Genomic DNA, 19624 nt, shown 5'->3' with positions numbered 1-19624 from the left:
CAAAATTGAATAAACTCTTCATTGGCAGACACCCAATCTGCCCACCACATTTTTTTTTCAAATCCGTCCAAAACTTTTTGAGATAATGTGCTATATATTGGTTTTGGCCCTATCTCTCAATGATGAAGAATCACTTTTAAAATCCTATAGTATCCGGAAAGATCTTCACCAAAATCTAATCATTTCGTTCTTGTCACTTACACTACCTCTCCACCAAATTTCGTCCAAATCCGTCCATTAACTTTTTGAGATATCCTGCTCACAGACAGACAGACAGACAGAAGAGACAGGTGGTGGAGGTAATGGTACATTTATATATACCGTGTATATATTTTGAGAAATGTCTGTCTTTGTCTGTTTTTTTGTTTGACTTCTATGTGATTCTTAACGAGTGGTTGTACTCATGGGGTGCACAGGTAGGGGTCCCGTCCCGGGATTTAATAGTCTCGTGGGTTCAGAGTGGATGGAGCACCCTCGTCCTGCATGTAAATGTGCATCATGTAGTGGCATCTGGTGGAACCCTGCATTACAATTCATAAATCATAAAAGTGAGGGGGGGGGGGGGGAAACCCATCCTCAAGGATGACTTATTTACTAGCAATATTAATAAATAAATAATTATAATAACAATAATAGCAATTAAGAAATTTACTTATTGGGAATCTAGTCGGTTCAGAAGGGTCCAAATAAGGCTGACTCTTGCTCATCTCACATTTAATTGACTCAAGCGGATAATTTCATCTGTATTTTGAGGTGTACAGGAAGTACATTACCCTTTTGTAAGATATCTTGAGATCCGTAACAGCCAGACTGCACACAAGATATCTGGTTTCACTTCCCCTCAAAAGGAGAAGTGTGTTTCCTGATGCATTGGCCCTTGACGGTTCTGCACAACCTGGCAGGTTTAGTCAAATCTGTATCCAATGAGGATCAAACCTAAAATAATACGTCTCTCAGATAATCGGATCACCACTTGATCATATTTCCAAATATTGTAAATTTTTAAATCGTATTAATGATGGCCGATGATAGTTGGATGAGTTGATTTGCGTTCACATCTGAACATGTAGCTCATGATGCTGCGGTCTTGGTTCGAATCCCCTATACTGTGTCAATTTGCCAATCGTCCACTCATGTCCTTGTAATTCATGGGAAATATATTGATTTCATATAATGTCCATGGACTGCAAGCAAAACGTTGAGGGATGAGCATCTCGCTCGTGGAATGTACCCCTGTTCAGCCTCTCAAATAGCCTCTTGTACCTATCCACAACTCCTACTACCTGACTTCTCGTGGCAACACCATTTCAACAAATTGGTGAAGGTGTGTCTCTGGTACCTTTAAACCCAGACTGCTGTGGGGAAGGTGGACCTCAATAGTTGTGGTGAAGGCTCGCCACTAGCCGGCAAGAAAAAAAACTCTGAATTGAAACCAACAGTGGTGGCTTGGGATTTTATGAACAGACCCGGGGTATACCACAACGAACACCCTCCAGGAACCTTCAATGGCCTCGCCATTTTCAGTCTCCTGGGATTGGGTGCCAGGCAGTGTTTTTACCATTGGGGAGGGAGGTGGGCAACAGGGAGGGACTCTAGTGTGACTATGGACCTATCCCTTCCTTCATGTGTGATCCATAAAATGTTTTTGAATAGCTCCACCATGAGCCTTAAATGCTAAAAAAACATTATAAAATCTTTGTTTGGAATTCCCTTTTAAAAGTTCTACTTTCTCAATACTTCCCTGTCTCACTTGGTGAGATTTTATGAATCTCTAATCTTTGTTTTCACCGTTATGTCTACAATCGTCATGTGATATGTCTCGTTTTAACTCGCAGGACACATTAGCTACCAGTGTCACTTCCTCCTGTCTAACTGTGTAGGCTTTGGGCTTGGATGAACACAAATGTTCCCAAGCTCAACCTCTCAAACAGTGAGAGGTTTAATGCTTTTGGTTCAACTTCCGTCCTAAGAAACCCACCAACCGAATCGGACATTCACTTCCTCAAAAGACTTCCAATTTGTGAGTTCTCATGGATTATTGAACAAAGCGTTTGTGCTGTTACAAAAGTTCATCACCTCGGCAACATCGCACAAATCAACATGCGTCCCGACCCGGAAGTGCAAATACTCACCTGTTTGAAAATGATGACACTGTCTTTGCATGACTACACTCACTCCCTCTACTCCTGCAAATTTATTTTAAGGGTTTCTACTTATCTTGAATGGAAGTCAAGATAGCCAAGGCCCTTGATGTACAGTATGTGTGCTCGTTTCTGAGCTGTCTCGCCTCGGTTCGAATCTCCTTCGAGCTATATAGGCCATGAGCAGCATTTGTAATCAGGGTCTAAAAAACGAATTTCATTCCAATAAAGAGGTTCTACTTGAACTCTTCAGGTTTGAAAAACAAGGAAATGGTGGACTCCAAGCAAAACGTTCTCCATGAGATCTCCGCCAAACGATGCTCTGTGAGGCCTTGTTTTCATGAAGTTATGTCTCTGAGACTACTCAATGGGCTACAAAACTCAAGGAACTCTAAGATAACAAAACAGTTTCCAAATCAGAAATATATTGGTTGTCAGTTCTTTATCGAAAGAATCTTACTATAATTCACCAAATGCCTGTCTGTCTGTTCCCAGGTACCGCAAAAAACGGCTGAACCGATCGCAACGAAATTTTGGGTGGGTAATCCTGGGACCCCCTGGAGTAAAATAGGCTATATTGTTTTTCCAATTTTTTCCCCAATTTTCCAATTTTTTCAATTTTCCAATTTTCCAGTTTTTCCAAACACGATGGAATAACATTTACCGATATGAACAGTGATGTGGCTTTTATTGAAATTCCACAAATACTGTTTAGATTTTGATGATTTGCGTGTGATATGATTTAACGGATGTTTATATAAATCGTTTAAAATAAAAAAGCCTTCAATTTCTGATATTTTGCCTTTTCATTTGGACCTCCCAATTGAAGCCCCGCCCGTAGAGCGGGTACCGTTGCTAGTTATTATAATTGAATTTAATCAATTTATCCAGAGAAATTGTGATCTTCCTCGTTTTCGAGAGATCACACATAAAATTGCTGCATTTTCTTACTTTAAGAGTTATTATTGACGAAGAACCCACAATGAACTTCCAAAGCATGAAGTATCGAGGTCATACAGTCGGTAAGGAATACCTTACGATTCGTGTAATTAGGTACTTCAGAAAATTATGTTTCACCCATGAAAGGGTTGTCAAATGAAGTATGTAATGACTAGACTACGGATTTTTATGTTAAGAAAATAGGCCTTTTATGTTTTGAAAAGCGGGAATTTTTTTTTTTTATGTGAAAAATCCCGAAATATTTTTTTCCCCCCGTTTTATTCATTTTTTATTATTACCAAGTTTTTCAGAAATCAGTCAAAAAAAGAACAAAAAATGGTAAGCTTTTTCCTGCACAACATTAAGCACTCTGGGCTAGTAAACAGGTAAAAAATGACGTTCAGGTACCTTTATTGCAACCGCATTGTTTGATAAGTAGAGGACTAGAAGAAATTGACAAGACCCTTTTAGGAACGGTTAAAGTAGGTGTTTGAAATCATTATCTTGGTAATGTTCTCCTTGGTGAGGCGGTGTCGGCGGTCGGTGAGGACGTTTCTGTAGACGGAGAAGGACCTTTCCACGTCGACGCTGACGATGGGGCAGTACCTCAAGAGGGGGATGTCGGCAAGCTTGACTCCAGCCGGCACACCAACCTCAGATCCGTGCTGATCTCCATCCAGGATCAAAGCCACTGTCCTCAGCACACCAATGTCGGGATTGCGCTGCAGCACCGCCTTGAACTTGGTGAGCAGGATCTCCTTACGGCAGCCTCGGATCTTTTCGAGCTCATCCTTGGCCTGATCAAGGAGCTGGAAGGCCTTGGCCAGCTCCATGCCGGCCTCCTCCAGCTGCTTAAGGATCTTCGGGATGAACGACACGTGGGCATTTAAGAAGACCAAACTGAGCTTGATGTCCGCCTTTCCGAACAGGTCCTTGGCACTCCGGATTGCCATCGCGTCGTCATCGTTCAGCTGGTCCACAATGTCCTTGACGGCCTCGAAGTGCTCGGTGTAAAACACCGCGGCGTCGATCCACGTCCCCCACCGAGTCAGAATGGGCTCCGGGGGGAGAGAAAGATTGGGCTGCTGCTCCTTCCAAAGGACAACATGCGACGGGGCTTTGACGAACACCTTCTTCGTCGTGGCAATCAGGTCGTTGACGTCCTTGAACATTTCTCGGACTGTCTCGCAGACATGGTGGAGCGCGTGGGCAACGCAAGTCACATGCAGCAAGTCCGGGAAGAGTTCCTTCAGGGCATGGCCGGCCTTGATCATATAGGCCGCGGCGTCGCTGACGAGGACCTTGAGGCACTCCGGCTTGAAATCAGGCCAAAGATAGCGCAGCGTGTCATTGACTGCACGCACGATCTCCCCAGAGTTGGTCTTCTCCAGAAACATGCACTGGATGAGGTGGGGACGAAAGTACCCCTCCTTGGACAAGCGTCCCGCGATTATGTTGGCCACATATCGACCTGCCCAATCGGTCGTCTCGTCGACGGACAGCCAGATGGGCTGCTGTCCGAGGTCGGCACGGATCCCCGCCAAGGCCTCGTCGTAGCACTTGTCGAGGTAGTGCTTTCGAATCCAGCTTTCATCGGGGATCTGGAGAGTGATGTGCTTCTCCAGGAACGACCGGAGGGCAGGGTTTTCCAATTTCGACCATGGGATGCCAGCGGCCAGCATGGCCTGGCACAGCTCCTGAGCCACGACGTCGCACTTGTGCCTCTTTCCGCCACCAAAGTCGTCCATGGTGGCTTGCGTGACCGTCCTCTTCTTCTTCAAGGCCAAGTTGCTCTTGTGGCGGTCTCCTCGGACATGTTGGGCCAGCTCAGACTTCTGCTTCGCCCGGAAAGTGTTTTCACAAGCTCGACAGAAAGCCGTGTCACTCGACACGTACTTGAAGGTGGCCCCATCGCCGCCAGCGTTGAATTCCTTCAGCCACTTGTCACGAAGAGCAGCACTCATCTTGATAGGAGACTTGTTCACACTTTGTGTACACTCTCTCACTGCTGTACACGCTGGGGACGCAACGCACGCAAGTGGACGCAACGTTTTGTTTTTGAGATCGATCGCAGTTAAAAATTTTGATCGCAGTTACAAATTTCGATTGCAGTTTAAAATTTTGAAAAATTCCCTAATTTTTTTTAGCGTTGCCAGACATTTTCGACCAAAAAGGGCATTTTATTTTATTTTTCCCGAAAAAGGGCGAAATTCTTTTTTTCTCCGAAAATAGCAAAATAATTTTTTTGCGCGCAAAAAAGCCGTTTTATGTGAAAAAATATTTTTTATTTTTTCACATAAAAATCCGATGTGCAGTAATGAGCAACATAGACACATTAACTTGATGTTGAGCATATATTTTAGTGTGTTGATGCAATTGGCTAAGATGCACACTAATTAGACCTAATTTTATCAGTTAATTATATCGGTCTCCACATCCTTGGCGCTTTCCTCACTTCTGTTTTAGAGCAATTAGTACAATTCTGTCATTTGAAATTATCCACACCTGACAAACTAGAGTTGCAACAATTACACTGATGTGTATTGCACTGTGAAACTTTTCCTGCAAGATCATTTCAGGTACAGGATCTTGTGTCATCCAGACGATCGTCAATTCATCACTTGCCACCTGTCAACCTTGGTCAATAGGACACGGAGCACGTCTGTGAATAGCCCCTTGATAATAAGGCACTTTAGAAGTGATCCGCCACAGATTGCTCGACACACATGTGCAGAAACCCCTAGTCCATCGGCGTGGTCTGGGCAGATTTCATGCCTGCCAGATAAAAATTGCAGAATGAAGCAACTAAACAAACTTTTAAAGAAGCCGAAAGTACTTGTAAACGTACCTGCGAGAAAGGAGTGTGCTCTGCACAGTGAAACAGTTGGAGAACTTTCTGATCAATTTGTCCAAAAAGTTGGTATGTTGCAGTGTATTGCAAAACGATGTATTGCAAAATTGCAAAAAGTATTGCAAAAACTCCCGACAATATGGGGCCGTGAAAGGCCGAATGTTCGTAGACGGGCTCGTTCCACCCAAACCTTTGTGCTTCTTAACATTGATGAGAAGGTCATATCTGGGGCAAGTTTAAGATGATGATAATTACTATTAATCATGTTTGGGAGGTGGAGGCGGTGGGGTTGTGGGAGTGGTGTGTGGCTGTGAGTGCCATTATATATATATTTTTTGTTGTTGTTTGGTTTCGTAGCCACAAGATAAATTATACTAGATTTTTGCATCGATCGGTGAAAAGAGAAGTGTGTGTGTGTGTGTGTGTGTGTGTGTGTGTGTGTGTGTGTGTGTGTGTGTGTGTGTGTGTGTGTGTGTGTGTGTGTGTGTGTGTGTGTGTGTGTGTGTGTGTGTGCTAAGCACAGCCACCACTCGCTAATTGTATTAACAGGAAATGATAGGAACCCGACTCCTCTCATCCACGGATATTTCTTGTATTTCCAATATTCTCATGAATCAGATTTGTTTTCAGGAACAGAAAAGATTTGTATTCTGGAACAGGAAAAATATGCTTAACGATATCGAAATTGCCATTCTATCATCCAAATGCTGAAAATTATATTTAAAAGACAATGTTATGTTTAAAAGACCCAATAAGTGTTTAAATATTGGACGTAGTTACCTCCTCCACCGAAGGTGGACGTTGGTTGTGTTATCACTTCTGTTTACCTCCGCCAACGAAGGTGGATGGAGATTATGTTTTCACCCTTGTCTGTTTGTTTATTTGTCTGTGAACAAAATATCAGAAAAAGTTGTGGACGGATTCGGCCGAAATTTGGCGGACAGGTTGGTGTGTGACATGCTTGATTCGATTGATTCAAGGAACAAATACAAGAAAAAATTGATTCGATTTTGGTGAAGATCCGGATACGATAATTTTTTAAGCGATTCTTCACCATTGAGTTACTTCAAACTATTGAAGTGTTGTGTTTTCTTGGACTCTGTAAGGTGCTTTGAGCTTCTTGTGTAAGAAATAAACTAATGAAAATAATAAAAGCTAAAATAAACCAATACGATGACGGAAATCAGAAGAGAGAATAGGAAACAAAAGATTAATGAGGAATGGAGAGAGAAAAGCGATAACACAGTGGATACTTATCGGCGAATAGAGCGGAGGTAATTCTATAAGGTCATTATACTCACTTTGCCCCAACCCAGTTTGCCTGCCTAATTTACGGTGCCATGGAATGGAGGAAAAGGCTCATAGCCTAACATGGATGTTCCCAGAAACTCAAACTTGCACAACACCATAACAAAAAAAACACCTTTTGAGGCCATTTTTCCCCGCAGGGCAGGCAGGGGTTGGCCTTTTTGGGGCACCGTGGTCCCCTTTTTTGAAGCAATGTTTTACAGCCGGATGCCCTTCAAGTCCGGCAGCTAAGCTAAATATAACATAACAATTGTGCATTTTGTGAGGAAAGCACCAAATTTGGCACACTAGTAGACTATCATATTATGAAAGGATCTGGATATTGGGCCATCTCAGATTCAGAGATTTGATTTTTGCAAGATTTGCAGATTTTGCAGATTTGCAAGCTGAGATTGGAACGCCAGGGACGGCCGACTCCTTCCTGCGAGCTGCCTACGTCACCCGCACAAGAAGAGCTCATCAAATCACTGCAGCGGCACTGCACATCCTGCAACACCATGCGTATGAACGCCACTGTATGACATATGCTGACAATGCAGAAGACCTGCCTGAGTTCGAAGACTGGTGTCACCAGAGAGGAGAAGACATTCCCAACTTTCAGTACTGGGCAACTGTGCTGGAACTAGAGATGTTGGTACTGGTCTACGTGCGTTCTCTGTGGCAGGCTTCATTCACGATATGCCTTGATGCCCTGACGGAACTGGTCCCATGGTTCCATGCCTTAGACCACACACACTATGCCAGGTGGGTCCCTGTTCACGTGAGGGACATGGTTGCACTCCCAATGAAGCACCCAGATGTAGCCAGAGAATTCAGGGCTGGCAACTTCACTGTACAGAAGACGAAGAAGGTGTTCTCTTCGATCCCAATCGAATCGACATCTTGCAAAAATCAAATCTCTGAATCTGAGATGGCCCAATATCCAGATCTTTTCATAATATGATAGTCTACTAGTGTGCCAAATTTGGTGCTTTCCTCACAAAATGCACAATTGTTATGCTAAGTTGCCCCACTATTCCTGCCACCAACCCTGTTAGTCGCCTCTTGCGACACACAGGGAATTCATTACCAGTGAACTGGTACTCAATTTGCGGACCTCGGAAGAGATGAGCAGGCTGAGTCAACCCCCCTGGTGTTAATTCAGTGATCAACCGGGATTCGAACCCAGGATCCTAGGATCCCATGCCGCACCCTAACTGCTAAGCCAAAACCAGGCTTTGCACAATACCATAGTAGCAGAAAAAGAAAAAAAAAGAAAAAAAAGAAAACGCTGTGTCAAGTATCATCGTCATCATCATCATCATCATCATCATCATCAATATTACTGTACCATCATACTCTTGACAAAGTGTCAGTGCTGCTGAAGCCATTTCTTGGCAAAGGTTATACTAGGTGGTTTGCCATTGACTTTGCAGCAATCAGTCAGGAAAGGAATTTACTTAATCGGTTCATGGTTGCGGCGATAACTCTTCGTGAGAGACACCGTGGGATCTGTGACATCCACCAACTAGAAAGTTCATCGAACACCTTACCTCGCACTGTCTTGAGAAACAAGGACATGGGCAGAGTCGACCAGTGGCAAATTTGATTGGTCCTGATGATGTAAAATGACGTAATTTTTTTTTGTCCAAGTACCGTTAAATGGAAGCATTTTGAAAGTTCCAAAAAGACGATTTGTGTTCTACAATGTTCAAGTATATAATTTACCTGAAATAAAAGAAACATTTTAAAAGTTTTAGAATTTTTTTTTGGAAGATTACTACCATTGATGCAGCATCTTTCACACCACCTTATTTAACACGTTACATTAGTTATTTGTACCTGTTGTTTGTATCCTTTATGACCTTGCAAACAGTGAGTTTCCTCTTCGAGTGATTTTCAATGTTGTTTGTCTGCCAGACAGGTAGAAAAAGTAAAATATATGATCTCACTCCTCTCTGCGCATTTGCGATTGGGAGGAATACAGAGCCAAAGTACTGCTAAACTAAACTACAGGTTCGGTTTCCGATTCATGTTCAAAATAGAACATTCAGTTGAAATTAAGTTGTTCCTCCATCATAAACTGACACTTGTCGACAGACAAACACAGACAGACAGACAGAAGTGAAGCAATTGCTTAACCACTCTTTTCGCCTCGCTTAAGCGGGGTAGCAGATGGATAGCTCTTCCACTTTCACATCCATCCGAGGGATGTTGCACACGTTGACGCTCCTCCTGTTGGCAAATCAGCAGTTTATAGATGGGCCGGGATTCCAACCCAGACTAGACAGATCGGAGGCGAATATGCATACCTCTTAGGCTGTCCTGCCAGCCCGTATATCAGGAATACCATATCACATCATGAACATCACTTGTTCATACTGATAATTAACCTGATTAAAAATCGAAGTGAATTTACTTTGGACATGAAAAGAGTGGTTAAAAAAGGAACATAGAACATTCAAATTTAACTTCTTTATTTTTCTTTTGGTAGCTTCAAGCACCAAAAAGAACTCAAGGCAGTTTAAAATATGGATCAATATGTGTGGGAAGACTGCACCTTTGCCAGGGTACTGGCCTATGTAACTTACTTTTCTGAAAGATAATGTGAAACATTTCCCATGGGCACAAGGGAGTCCGAGCACATGAGACAGCCAACTTGATTCATGAATTACAAGCTCAAATAACGTTAAACCATTTCCCAGTAGATTAGAACATTATGTTGATTAACTGAAACTACTTACAATCCATCTTTGTGGGGATTATTGGCTAAGGATCGATAGCCTAGTATTAACTAATGGCAACTCAAAAAATGTCCTTGCATTTTTTGTCCAGGTGTTTTTGTTAATTAGGTCACAATCTGAAAAGAGTAGGTCATGGACACCGAACAAATAACAGGTGCACAACTCTAGTGCAAGTCCACTGTTATGATGTAAGAACATCTTGGAAGGCCAAGCGGTAATGGCAAAATTGAGCGATAACAAAAAACGCGTTTTTCAGACCTCCATTTACCTTGACCTTTAATCCAGAGAGGTATAAATGAATGAATGAATGATCGTTTTAAGGCCATTTCCCCGCTAAAGCGGGGGTTAGCCTTGCGGGCCCCATGACAATCATGGTTCCCTGTTTGAGGCAATGTTTTTATGGCCGGATGCCCTTCCTGACGCCAACCCTTGGTCACGCTCTTACGATGCGCAGGGATACGGGGTACCTATTCTAAATCAGGGTACACACCGTGATCATTCATCCCAGCAAGCTGGTACTCAATTTTTGCCGACCTCGGAAGGATGACAGGCTGTCAACCCCGCTGGCGTTAATTCAGCGATCGACCGGGATTCGAACACAGGATCCTGGGATCCCAAGCCGGCACCCTAACCGCTAAGCCAACACCAGGCTAATCCAGAGGGGTATGATGTAAATTAAGCATAAATACACCTTGCTCTCGGCTATCTAGAGAGGGAAATATTGTTCCGATCGGTTAAGCATAAATACACCTTGCTCTCGGCTATCTAGAGAGGGAAATATTGTTCCGATCGGACAAACCTTTGTCGAGTTATGGTGAAACATGTTTAAAAGTCTCTAATTAGGTCATGACCTTAAATTAGGTCAAGGTCAAAATGTCAATCCTGCATCCTTTCTATTTACATTATTGATGCAAAATTAGATTTGATCTGAGATACAGCTCAGACATTAGCAGAAAAATAGGGGATAAAAACCTAAATGGTGGTTTCGTACTCCTAGGGGTGTAAGACCTTGACCTTTAAATGGAGGGGAATGTTATGTAAATGTAACTTAAATGAGCCTTGCTCTGGGATATTTGGAGAGGGAAATTTTGTTCTTAATCCTTCAAACTTTAGTCAAATTTTGGTGAAAAATGTTCAGATGTTTAGAATTGCATCATGGCCTTAAATTAGGTCAATGTCAAAAAATATGTCAACCACGCATACTTTGTATTATCATTATAGAGGGAAATATTTCATTCCAAAAGTCCTTGGATATTGGCAGAAAAAAAGGAAGAAAACCTAAATGGTAGTTTAATATTGTACGTGTAGAGGTGTAAGACCTTGACCTTTAACAAGGAGAGATTTGATGTAAATTAAGTGTAAATAGGTCTTGCTCCAGGATATCCAGAGCACAATTTTGTTCTGATTGGACAAACCTTAGTCGAGTTATAGTGAAAAATGTTAAAATATCTACAATGAGGTCACGACCTCAATTAGGTCAAGGCCAAAAGAGATTATGTCAAACATTATGTCACGACGTATTCAATATCCATGGGATGTAATGTGGAAACTGTAAATGGGATGTTTGTTTTTAGTTAGAAATGATGTTATTCATTCAATATGAAAAATATTATTATTATTATTATTATTATTATTATTGTATAAAGAAGCTTTGCGAACTACAACTTAATTTAGTCCTGCATTCTGTGTACCTAATATGTACAGTCACGTGAAAAAGTAAGTACACCCCACGTAAAGTTTTGACTTTTTCAACATATTTCAACATACAGCTATTTGATCTTCATTTCAACAATATTGATAGATAAAGGTGATATAATATAACAAATATCATGAAACATTTACATTTTGTAGTCCATTGTATAAATTAAATAAACATAAATGCAAATTTCGCATGTGGAAAAAGTAAGTACGCCCTTGGCTCTAATAGGTGGTATTGTCCCCTTTGGCAGAAACAACCTCAAGTAGGCGTTTCTTATAACTGTCTACCAGTCTCTGACATCGACTGGGAGAAATATTTGCCCACTCCTCCATGCAGAATTCTTTCAGCAGTGTGATGTTTGAGGGGTTTCTTGCATGCACAGCTAGTTTCAAATCCCCCCACAACATCTCCATGGGATTTAGATCCGGGCTTTGACTTGGCCATTCCAGAACCCTCCATTTCTTTCTTTTCAGCCATTCCTTGGTGGATTTACTGGTATGTTTAGGGTCATTGTCATGTTGCCTGGTCCACCTTCGGTTGAGCTTCAACTTTCCGACAGATGCCCTCACATTATCCTCAAGCACCCTCTGGTACAATGAAGAATTCATAGTGGATTCTATAATGGTGAGCTGCCCAGGCCCTGATGCAGCAAAGCTTCCCCAAACCCTAATATTTCCACCACCATGCTTTACAGTTGGTATCAGGTTCTTGTGGTCAAATGCTGTCTTTGGTTTTCGCCAAACATGTCTTCTGGTACCGTGGCCAAATAGCTCTACCTTTGACTCATCTGTCCAGAGCACATTGTTCCAGAAGTGCTGGTCTTTGCCGAGGTGTTCATTTAAACTTTAGTCTTGCCCTGATGTTCTTTCTGGACAGCAAAGGTTTCCTCCTGGCACACCTCCCATGTAGATCAAATTTGTGCAGCCTCTTTCTAATGGTAGACTCATACACTTTGACATCAACAGTGGCAAGAGCTACCTGTAGGTCCCGGGATGACATTCTGGGGTTCTTAGAGACTTCTTTCAGCATTTTGCGGTCTCCTCTCGGGCTGAACTTGCTGGGGCGGCCTGGCCTGAACAAGTTGGTAATTGCTTGGAATCTTCTCCACTTGTAGATGATCTTCCGGACAGTCGAATGATTGATTTCAAATTGTTTGGAGATCTTTTTAAATCCCTTCCCAGACTCGTAGGCATCTATAACCTTCTTTCTGAGGCCTCAGAGAGCTCTTTTGATCTCGGCATGGTGACGCCGCACACTTCAACAACAAAGAGCAAACCAAACTAAATGTCTGAGGTTTAAATAAGACAGGTTCCTCCAAGATCCTCTCTGACGATGTTCTAATCATTTGCACCTGAGCTGGTGCACCTGATTCTAATTTTAGGTATTTGAAGTAGTGATAAATATAGGGGTGTACTTACTTTTTCCACATGCGAAATATGCATTTATGTTTATTTAAATTATACAATGGACTACAAAATGTAAATGTTTCATGATATTTGTTATATTATATCACCTTTATCTATCAATATTGTTGAAATGAAGATCAAATAGCTGTATGTTGAAATATGTTGAAAAAGTCAAAACTTTACATGGGGTGTACTTACTTTTTCACGTGACTGTATATGCAATCACACTTTACAAAGGAATTGAAATAGATATACAACCCGTGTAATTTACTTGTATTCTCAAATATACCATATTATTTTCCATCCACATAACGTCAGATTGGCCAGTTGGCTTTAAAGCCACTTGGAAAGTATGTGTTTTCTACAATGCAGCAACCACATCGGACATTCCACCAGAATGTCTGTTTTAGTCGAATTGACTCACTGGATGTTTGATTTAGACACAATCAGCTCAGAGACAAGAGTGCTTCCAATTTAACTATCCTGCTGCTTTAAAACGTCACTTGTCACAAACAATATCTTATATTTGTGACAGAAGATCGAGATAGAAAGACAATTACTTGATGGTGGTTGAAAACTGTTTGAATTATAATTGAGCTCATGGTTTGGGATGCAGATCTGGAGTTATTGCACAGCCAAGTCTCATGAAACCTCAGCCAAGTCTCGTGAAACCTCAGCCAAGTTTCATGAAACCTCAGCCAAGTCTCATGAAACCTCAGCCAAGTCTCGTGAAGCCCCAGCCAAGTTTCATGAAACCTCAACCTAGTCTCATGAAACTTCAGCCAAGTCTCATGAAACCTCAGCCAAGTCTCATGAAACCTCAGCCAAGTCTCATGAAACCTCAGCCAAGTCTCATGAAACCTCAGCCAAGTCTCATGAAACCTCAGCCAAGTCTCATGAAACCTCAGACAAGTCTCATGAAACCTCAGCCAAGTCTCATGAAACCTCAGCCAAGTCTCATGAAACCTCAGCCAAGTCTCATGAAACCTCAGCCAAGTCTCATGAAACCTCAGCCAAGTCTCATGAAACCTCAGCCAAGTCTCATGAAACCTCAGCCAGGTCTCATGAAACCTCAGCCAGGTCTCATGAAACCTCAGCCAAGTCTCATGAAACTTCAGCCAAGTCTCATGAAACCTCAGCCAAGTCTCATGAAACCTCAGCCAAGTCTCATGAAACCTCAGCCAAGTCTCATGAAACCTCAGCCAAGTCTCATGAAACCTCAGCCAAGTCTCATGAAACCTCAGCCAGGTCTCATGAAACCTCAGCCAGGTCTCATGAAACCTCAGGAAAGTCGCATGAAACCTCAGCCAAGTCTCATGAAAGTCCAGCCAGGTCTCATGAAACCTCAGCAAAGTCTCATGAAACCTCAACCAAGTCTCATGAAACCTCAGCCAGGTCTCATGAAACCTCAGGAAAGTCGCATGAAACCTCAGCCAAGTCTCATGAAAGTTCAGCCAGGTATCATGAAACCTCAGCAAAGTCTCATGAAACCTCAACCAAGTCTCATGAAGCCAGAGCCAAGTCTCATGAAACCGCAGCCAAGTCGCATGGAACCTCAGCCAAGTCTCATGAAGCCAGAGCCAAGTCACATGAAACCTCAACCAAGTCTCATGAAGCCAGAGCCAAGTCTCATGAAACCGCAGCCAGGTCTCATGAAACCTCAGCCAAGTCGCATGAAACCTCAGCCAAGTCTCATGAAACTTCTCTCAAATGTAAACAAGACAGGTTTAGTTAAGACAGATAATAAACCTCTCCACAGTGTAAATATATGTTCGCATCATGATTTTAAGGTATGTTTTGGTTGTTGCCACTTGGCAGTATCAGGCAGTGGTGATAAGATGGAGATGAATGTGCCTGGAGAAATTGCTTTGAAAGTGATTCTAATTGTCTTTAAGGATTGTGTCGTAAGTTAAAATCCTAAAGTTGTTTTTCCTTTGCGGAATTGTAAAAATGTCCTTTTCATCTTTTAATCTGATTCACTTATTTGATCACAACGTGTGTGTGTGTGTGTGTGTGTGTGTGTGCGTGCGTGCGTGTGTGTGTGTGTGTGTGTGTGTGTGCGTGTGTGTGTGTGTGTGTGTGTGTGTGTGTGTGTGTGTGTGTGTGTAGGGAATCGTGCTATAGAACCAAACAAAGACAATGCATACGAGTCGATGCAAAGAGAAATCGCAGCAGGGCGAGGTAAGGCTATAGCTTTGACATTGCTGTGAAAATCCTTGAACCGGCCTGTACCGAGTCCTCATTCTTTACATCCCAGTACTTATTGTGTATGTCTGAAAGGATGGCGTAGAGGTACCACACTTACCTTTGAGCTGTCTTGCCTGGTTTTGATTCCAGACATGACTATAAAGTGTTGGGTTCATGCTTCGCAGGCAGACTAGGTCATGTGGCATCACTAAGAGCCCTCCCTCGGATGGGCATCAAGCCGGGCGTCCCATATGCTAGCATTAGGTGGATGATAAATATGACGAGTAGGCGTGTTATTGCTGGCATCTGGCCAAATTTCAAATTCTTGCCCAAATCAGCTCCAGTCGAACGTCAGCCCTGGCCCACTGGTTTGTGAAAGATGGGCCAGGCGTACACATTCAATGAGTCGCCGATGCCAATTTAACAAGAGATGGTGCAAGTGGAGGTACTATTATGTATGTACATTGTTATAATATTGGTTCCCTTTCCTGTAAATATACGGTATATTCAAAAACAAAAACAGTACTCGGTAGAGAGCATACCTCCACCAGGCTGAACAGTTTACGTTTTGTATCCCACTGATGGGCCGGATCTGGATCTGGACCGGAACTAAAATCGAATCGCTTGTTCTTGGCATCTAACCAACTCATCCACCTAGTTTTGTGATAATCCATCCAGAACATTTTGAGATATCATGATATATATATGTAGTTTTTGGCCTCATTTCTCAATGGTGAAGAATCATTTGCAAAATTAAAAAAATTCTCATATCCTGATCCGGATCTTCCCCAAAATTGAAGCAATTCCTCCTCATCGCTTGCCCAACCTGTCCACTAAATTTCGTCCAAATCCGTCCGCAACTTTTTGAGATATCCTATTGACGGACAGACAGTGGTGAGAACATAGCTTTCCTCCGTTGTGCCTCGGCTGAATAATTCGGTAGATAATAAAATCAATAACTAAATAAGTCAAGAGCTGTACGAGTTGTTTGCCTCTTGCCACATGGTTGGTTATTGCTGTGAGGGGAAACGTTTCTCAACATTTACATTTCTGCTTTTGTCTCACTGTAACTTCCTTGTGACGGTTACTACCGTGAGACTTTATCTGTTGTAATCCCAATTTTGGTAACATTGACAATGTTTACATCCTGAAAGTAAATTATTGCAAGAGGTCGACGTAATGTGTCGTATTGCCTGCTGTTGACAATAAGCTAGATTTTCAATGTCTTGACATACTTACCAGTTACACATATACACATTAAGGTACACTATTGATTTGTGACCATTCGGCTGTTCAATTAACCCATAAGTGACCTTACAGTGGGCCTATGCAAACTTATGAACCTAGAACGAGGCGATATCCAGGTGACTTGGATTTCCTTGCACATTATTTTAAACAAAGCAAGATGGGCCGTGTGCTTGGTTTTTGAATCAAGTTGTTTCTCATCCATTTGAGCATCAAAAGCCACAAGAAACTTGAGACACAGCTAGTACTTCCATGTATCCCGACCGGGCCTGCAGAGATCGATACGAAACTAATGATGATGTCCTCGCACTGTGTTTGTTTGTGGCACAGTTCCAGCAACTGACGGGCAAAACCCTATCTACGAGAACATTGACAGCGTTATGAAAGGAAACTGTGAGTACGGGAATATTTAGCTCCATTTAGTGAGGTTTGTAATGGTTTTATGTTGGAAATTATTTCTTCTGGTTAAAAGCGAAGCAACAAATAAACCTCTATTGATAAAAGTTGAAAGCAAACGTACTCTTTCACACCTATTTCCAACTTGAGTTGTTCCAAATTTTGAGCAGATTCATTGCCTTATCACGACTCAGATCCACCAAAGGATTATTGACAATCTGACCTTTGCTTTCATTCACAGTCTTCTTGTAGAGAAAACAGCTGAGAATGACCACAAGCTTAATGACGATGATCATGATGGGTTGCGTTATTGGTCACATCAGGGTTTGATCTTAAATAACACAAGTATTGCTCTTTCTGCTGTTCTTTAATCTTTCAGCGAAGAAAAATGGTGACCATGATTTGTCTGTATACGAGATCATGAAACACGCATCAAACCAAGATGTTGGTAAGTATCACTATTCATCGCTTCGTCGATGTTGCTCTTTTGTTTTGACCCGCTCCTCAACTATAATATATAAGAAAAGAATATTTAAAGCCCTGGAATGCCCTAATGCACTCTCAGTGGTGGTTAGCTCCAGTGTTGCCATATTAGAAATATTACCCTAAAAAACAAATTAATTATCTCAAAATATATTATTTTATTATTATTACTAGCAACGGTACCTGCCCTACGGGCAGGGCTACAATTGGGAAGCCCAAATGAAAAGGCAAAATATCAGAAATTGAAGGCTTTTTAATTTTAAACGATTTATATAAACAGCCGTTAAATCATATCGCACGCAAATCATCAAAATCTAAACAGTATTTGTAGAATTTCAATAAAAGCCACATCACTGTTCATATCGGTAAATATTATTCCATCGTGTTTGGAAAAACTGGAAAATTGGAAAAATTGGAAAATTGGGAAAAAATTGGAAAAACAATATAGCCTATTTTACTTCGGGGGTCACTGGATTACCCACCCAAAATTTTGTTGCGATCGGTTCAGCCGTTTTTGCGGTACCTGGGAACAGACAGACAGACATTTGGTGAATTATCGTAAGATTACTATTCTTCTTCTTCTTCTTCTTACAAGTATTATTATCTATATAATAATAGCGTAAGGACTCGACTTTGTTATCCCTTTTACGCCGCACCCAGTGACCCGATGCCCACGGCACTAATGGATTTACGAACTACGAACCGCGCTCTTTGTTTATCACATACAGCCATACTCGAAAAATCTGAATTAGCCGACGCTGTGGCCCAAAAGCATCCGATTAACTGCCGATACGACGCCATCTTACGACGCCATCGTATTGGCGTCTGCTGGGCGAAGGCGAAGCGAGCCGTCCGCTGATTGGACAGTCGAATGGTGTGAACATGGGTGGTGTGAACCAAATGGTCTTTTTATTCCCTTGAACATTTTAAATTAGGATATATAAGGAAACGTCTTTATCGTCATTTTAATAAAGTTAAATGGAGTGACGTTGCGATACTCGGGGTGCGTTGCATAAATCCTCATAACTCAGAGAGGTGTAGCAGGTGGCGAGACATAAGGAAGCTTAAAGATAACGAGCTGAAAACAGACGAACGATATGTCAATCTCTTTCTACACCGAACGGAAATAAAAGTATGAGAGTGGGAAGGCATGGCCTGAGCACTTCGAGCAGAGAGGACTGATTGGACTTAACTTAAAGAGAAAAAATTGGAGCTTAACGGAAGAAGAAGATCCCATGAGCGCTCCCCTGTGCCATCCATAATGGTACACTCTATCCATACACCGCATCCTCCCTTCCGTGGATGTTCCACGGGTTTCGGCTAGTTATTATTATTATAGTACCCTTCTCAGCCCACTTTCAGTGGGCAATGTGCTGCAATACGTTCTTGGAAATGCACTTTATAATTTTTGTCATTTTTAAAATAAATTTTATTGTTCACTACATATCATACTCCAAAACATAATTACCCCACGCACGAGAAGCGAAAAGTGTGGTTAAGCAATTTGTTCATGTCCGTCCGTCTGTCTGTCATCAGTTTTGACCGTCAGTTTATGATCGAGGAACAAGTTATTTAAATCAAATGTTATATTTTGAACACAAATCGGAACATGAGTATGAAGACGAGTCTTTCGTTTTACCATACCGTGGCTCCGTTAAGTCAAGGTAAGTTTCATGATCCTAATAATTCAAGAAAATAAACTTTCTTTTATGTTCTTCATAACTTTCTTATTCATGAAAATAAGTAGCAGAAAACAATGCACAAACATGTTAATTAAGGGTACAGTTTGGACAAATTTTAAAGTTGAAGTCCCTAACCCTATTTTCCCCATTACCCTCTAAGTTTGCGGATTTGTGGGTGGCTGCCCTTGCGGGTGATACTGTACATTGTACAACATACGTATATATCCATATACGCATCTGCTCCATAATAGATAGATTATTATTTTTATTACCCCGCACAAGCAAAGGGAGAAGCGGGTTTAAGCAGTTGGTTCACTTGTGTCCGTCTGTCCGTACATCCACAAACATCAGTTTATGATCGAGGAACAACTTAATTTCAATTGAATGTTATATTTTGAACATGAATCGGAAAACGAATCTGTAGGTTTGCAGAACTTTGTATCTGAATTTGACCTGATTGCACATGTGCAAAGTAGTGAGCTAAAAGATTTTTTACTCTGTCTGCCTGTCTCAGTCAAACGAGATTGAAAATCATTCCAAACAGGAAACTTGCTGTTTTAGGGA

The 19624-nt window shown here is 41.8% G+C and overlaps 1 protein-coding gene across 1 annotated transcript in view; it reads left to right on the top strand.

The window, feature by feature from the left end:
• Positions 1-19624, top strand: part of LOC137424749 (uncharacterized) — a 69218-nt gene that overhangs the window by 42552 nt on the left and 7042 nt on the right. The window contains exons 6-8 of the mRNA XM_068112513.2: positions 15177-15248; positions 16830-16892; positions 17275-17343. Coding sequence (XP_067968614.1) covers positions 15177-15248; positions 16830-16892; positions 17275-17343 — 204 coding nt within the window. The remainder of the gene's footprint in view (positions 1-15176; positions 15249-16829; positions 16893-17274; positions 17344-19624) is intronic.

The sequence above is a fragment of the Myxine glutinosa genome, chromosome 4 (assembly GCF_964187855.1).
Source record: "Myxine glutinosa chromosome 4, kmMyxGlut1.1, whole genome shotgun sequence".
Classification (NCBI taxonomy): Eukaryota; Metazoa; Chordata; class Myxini; order Myxiniformes; family Myxinidae; genus Myxine; species Myxine glutinosa.
Note: the sequence above shows the minus strand (reverse complement) of the source record. Positions and strands in the feature narration are given on the sequence as shown.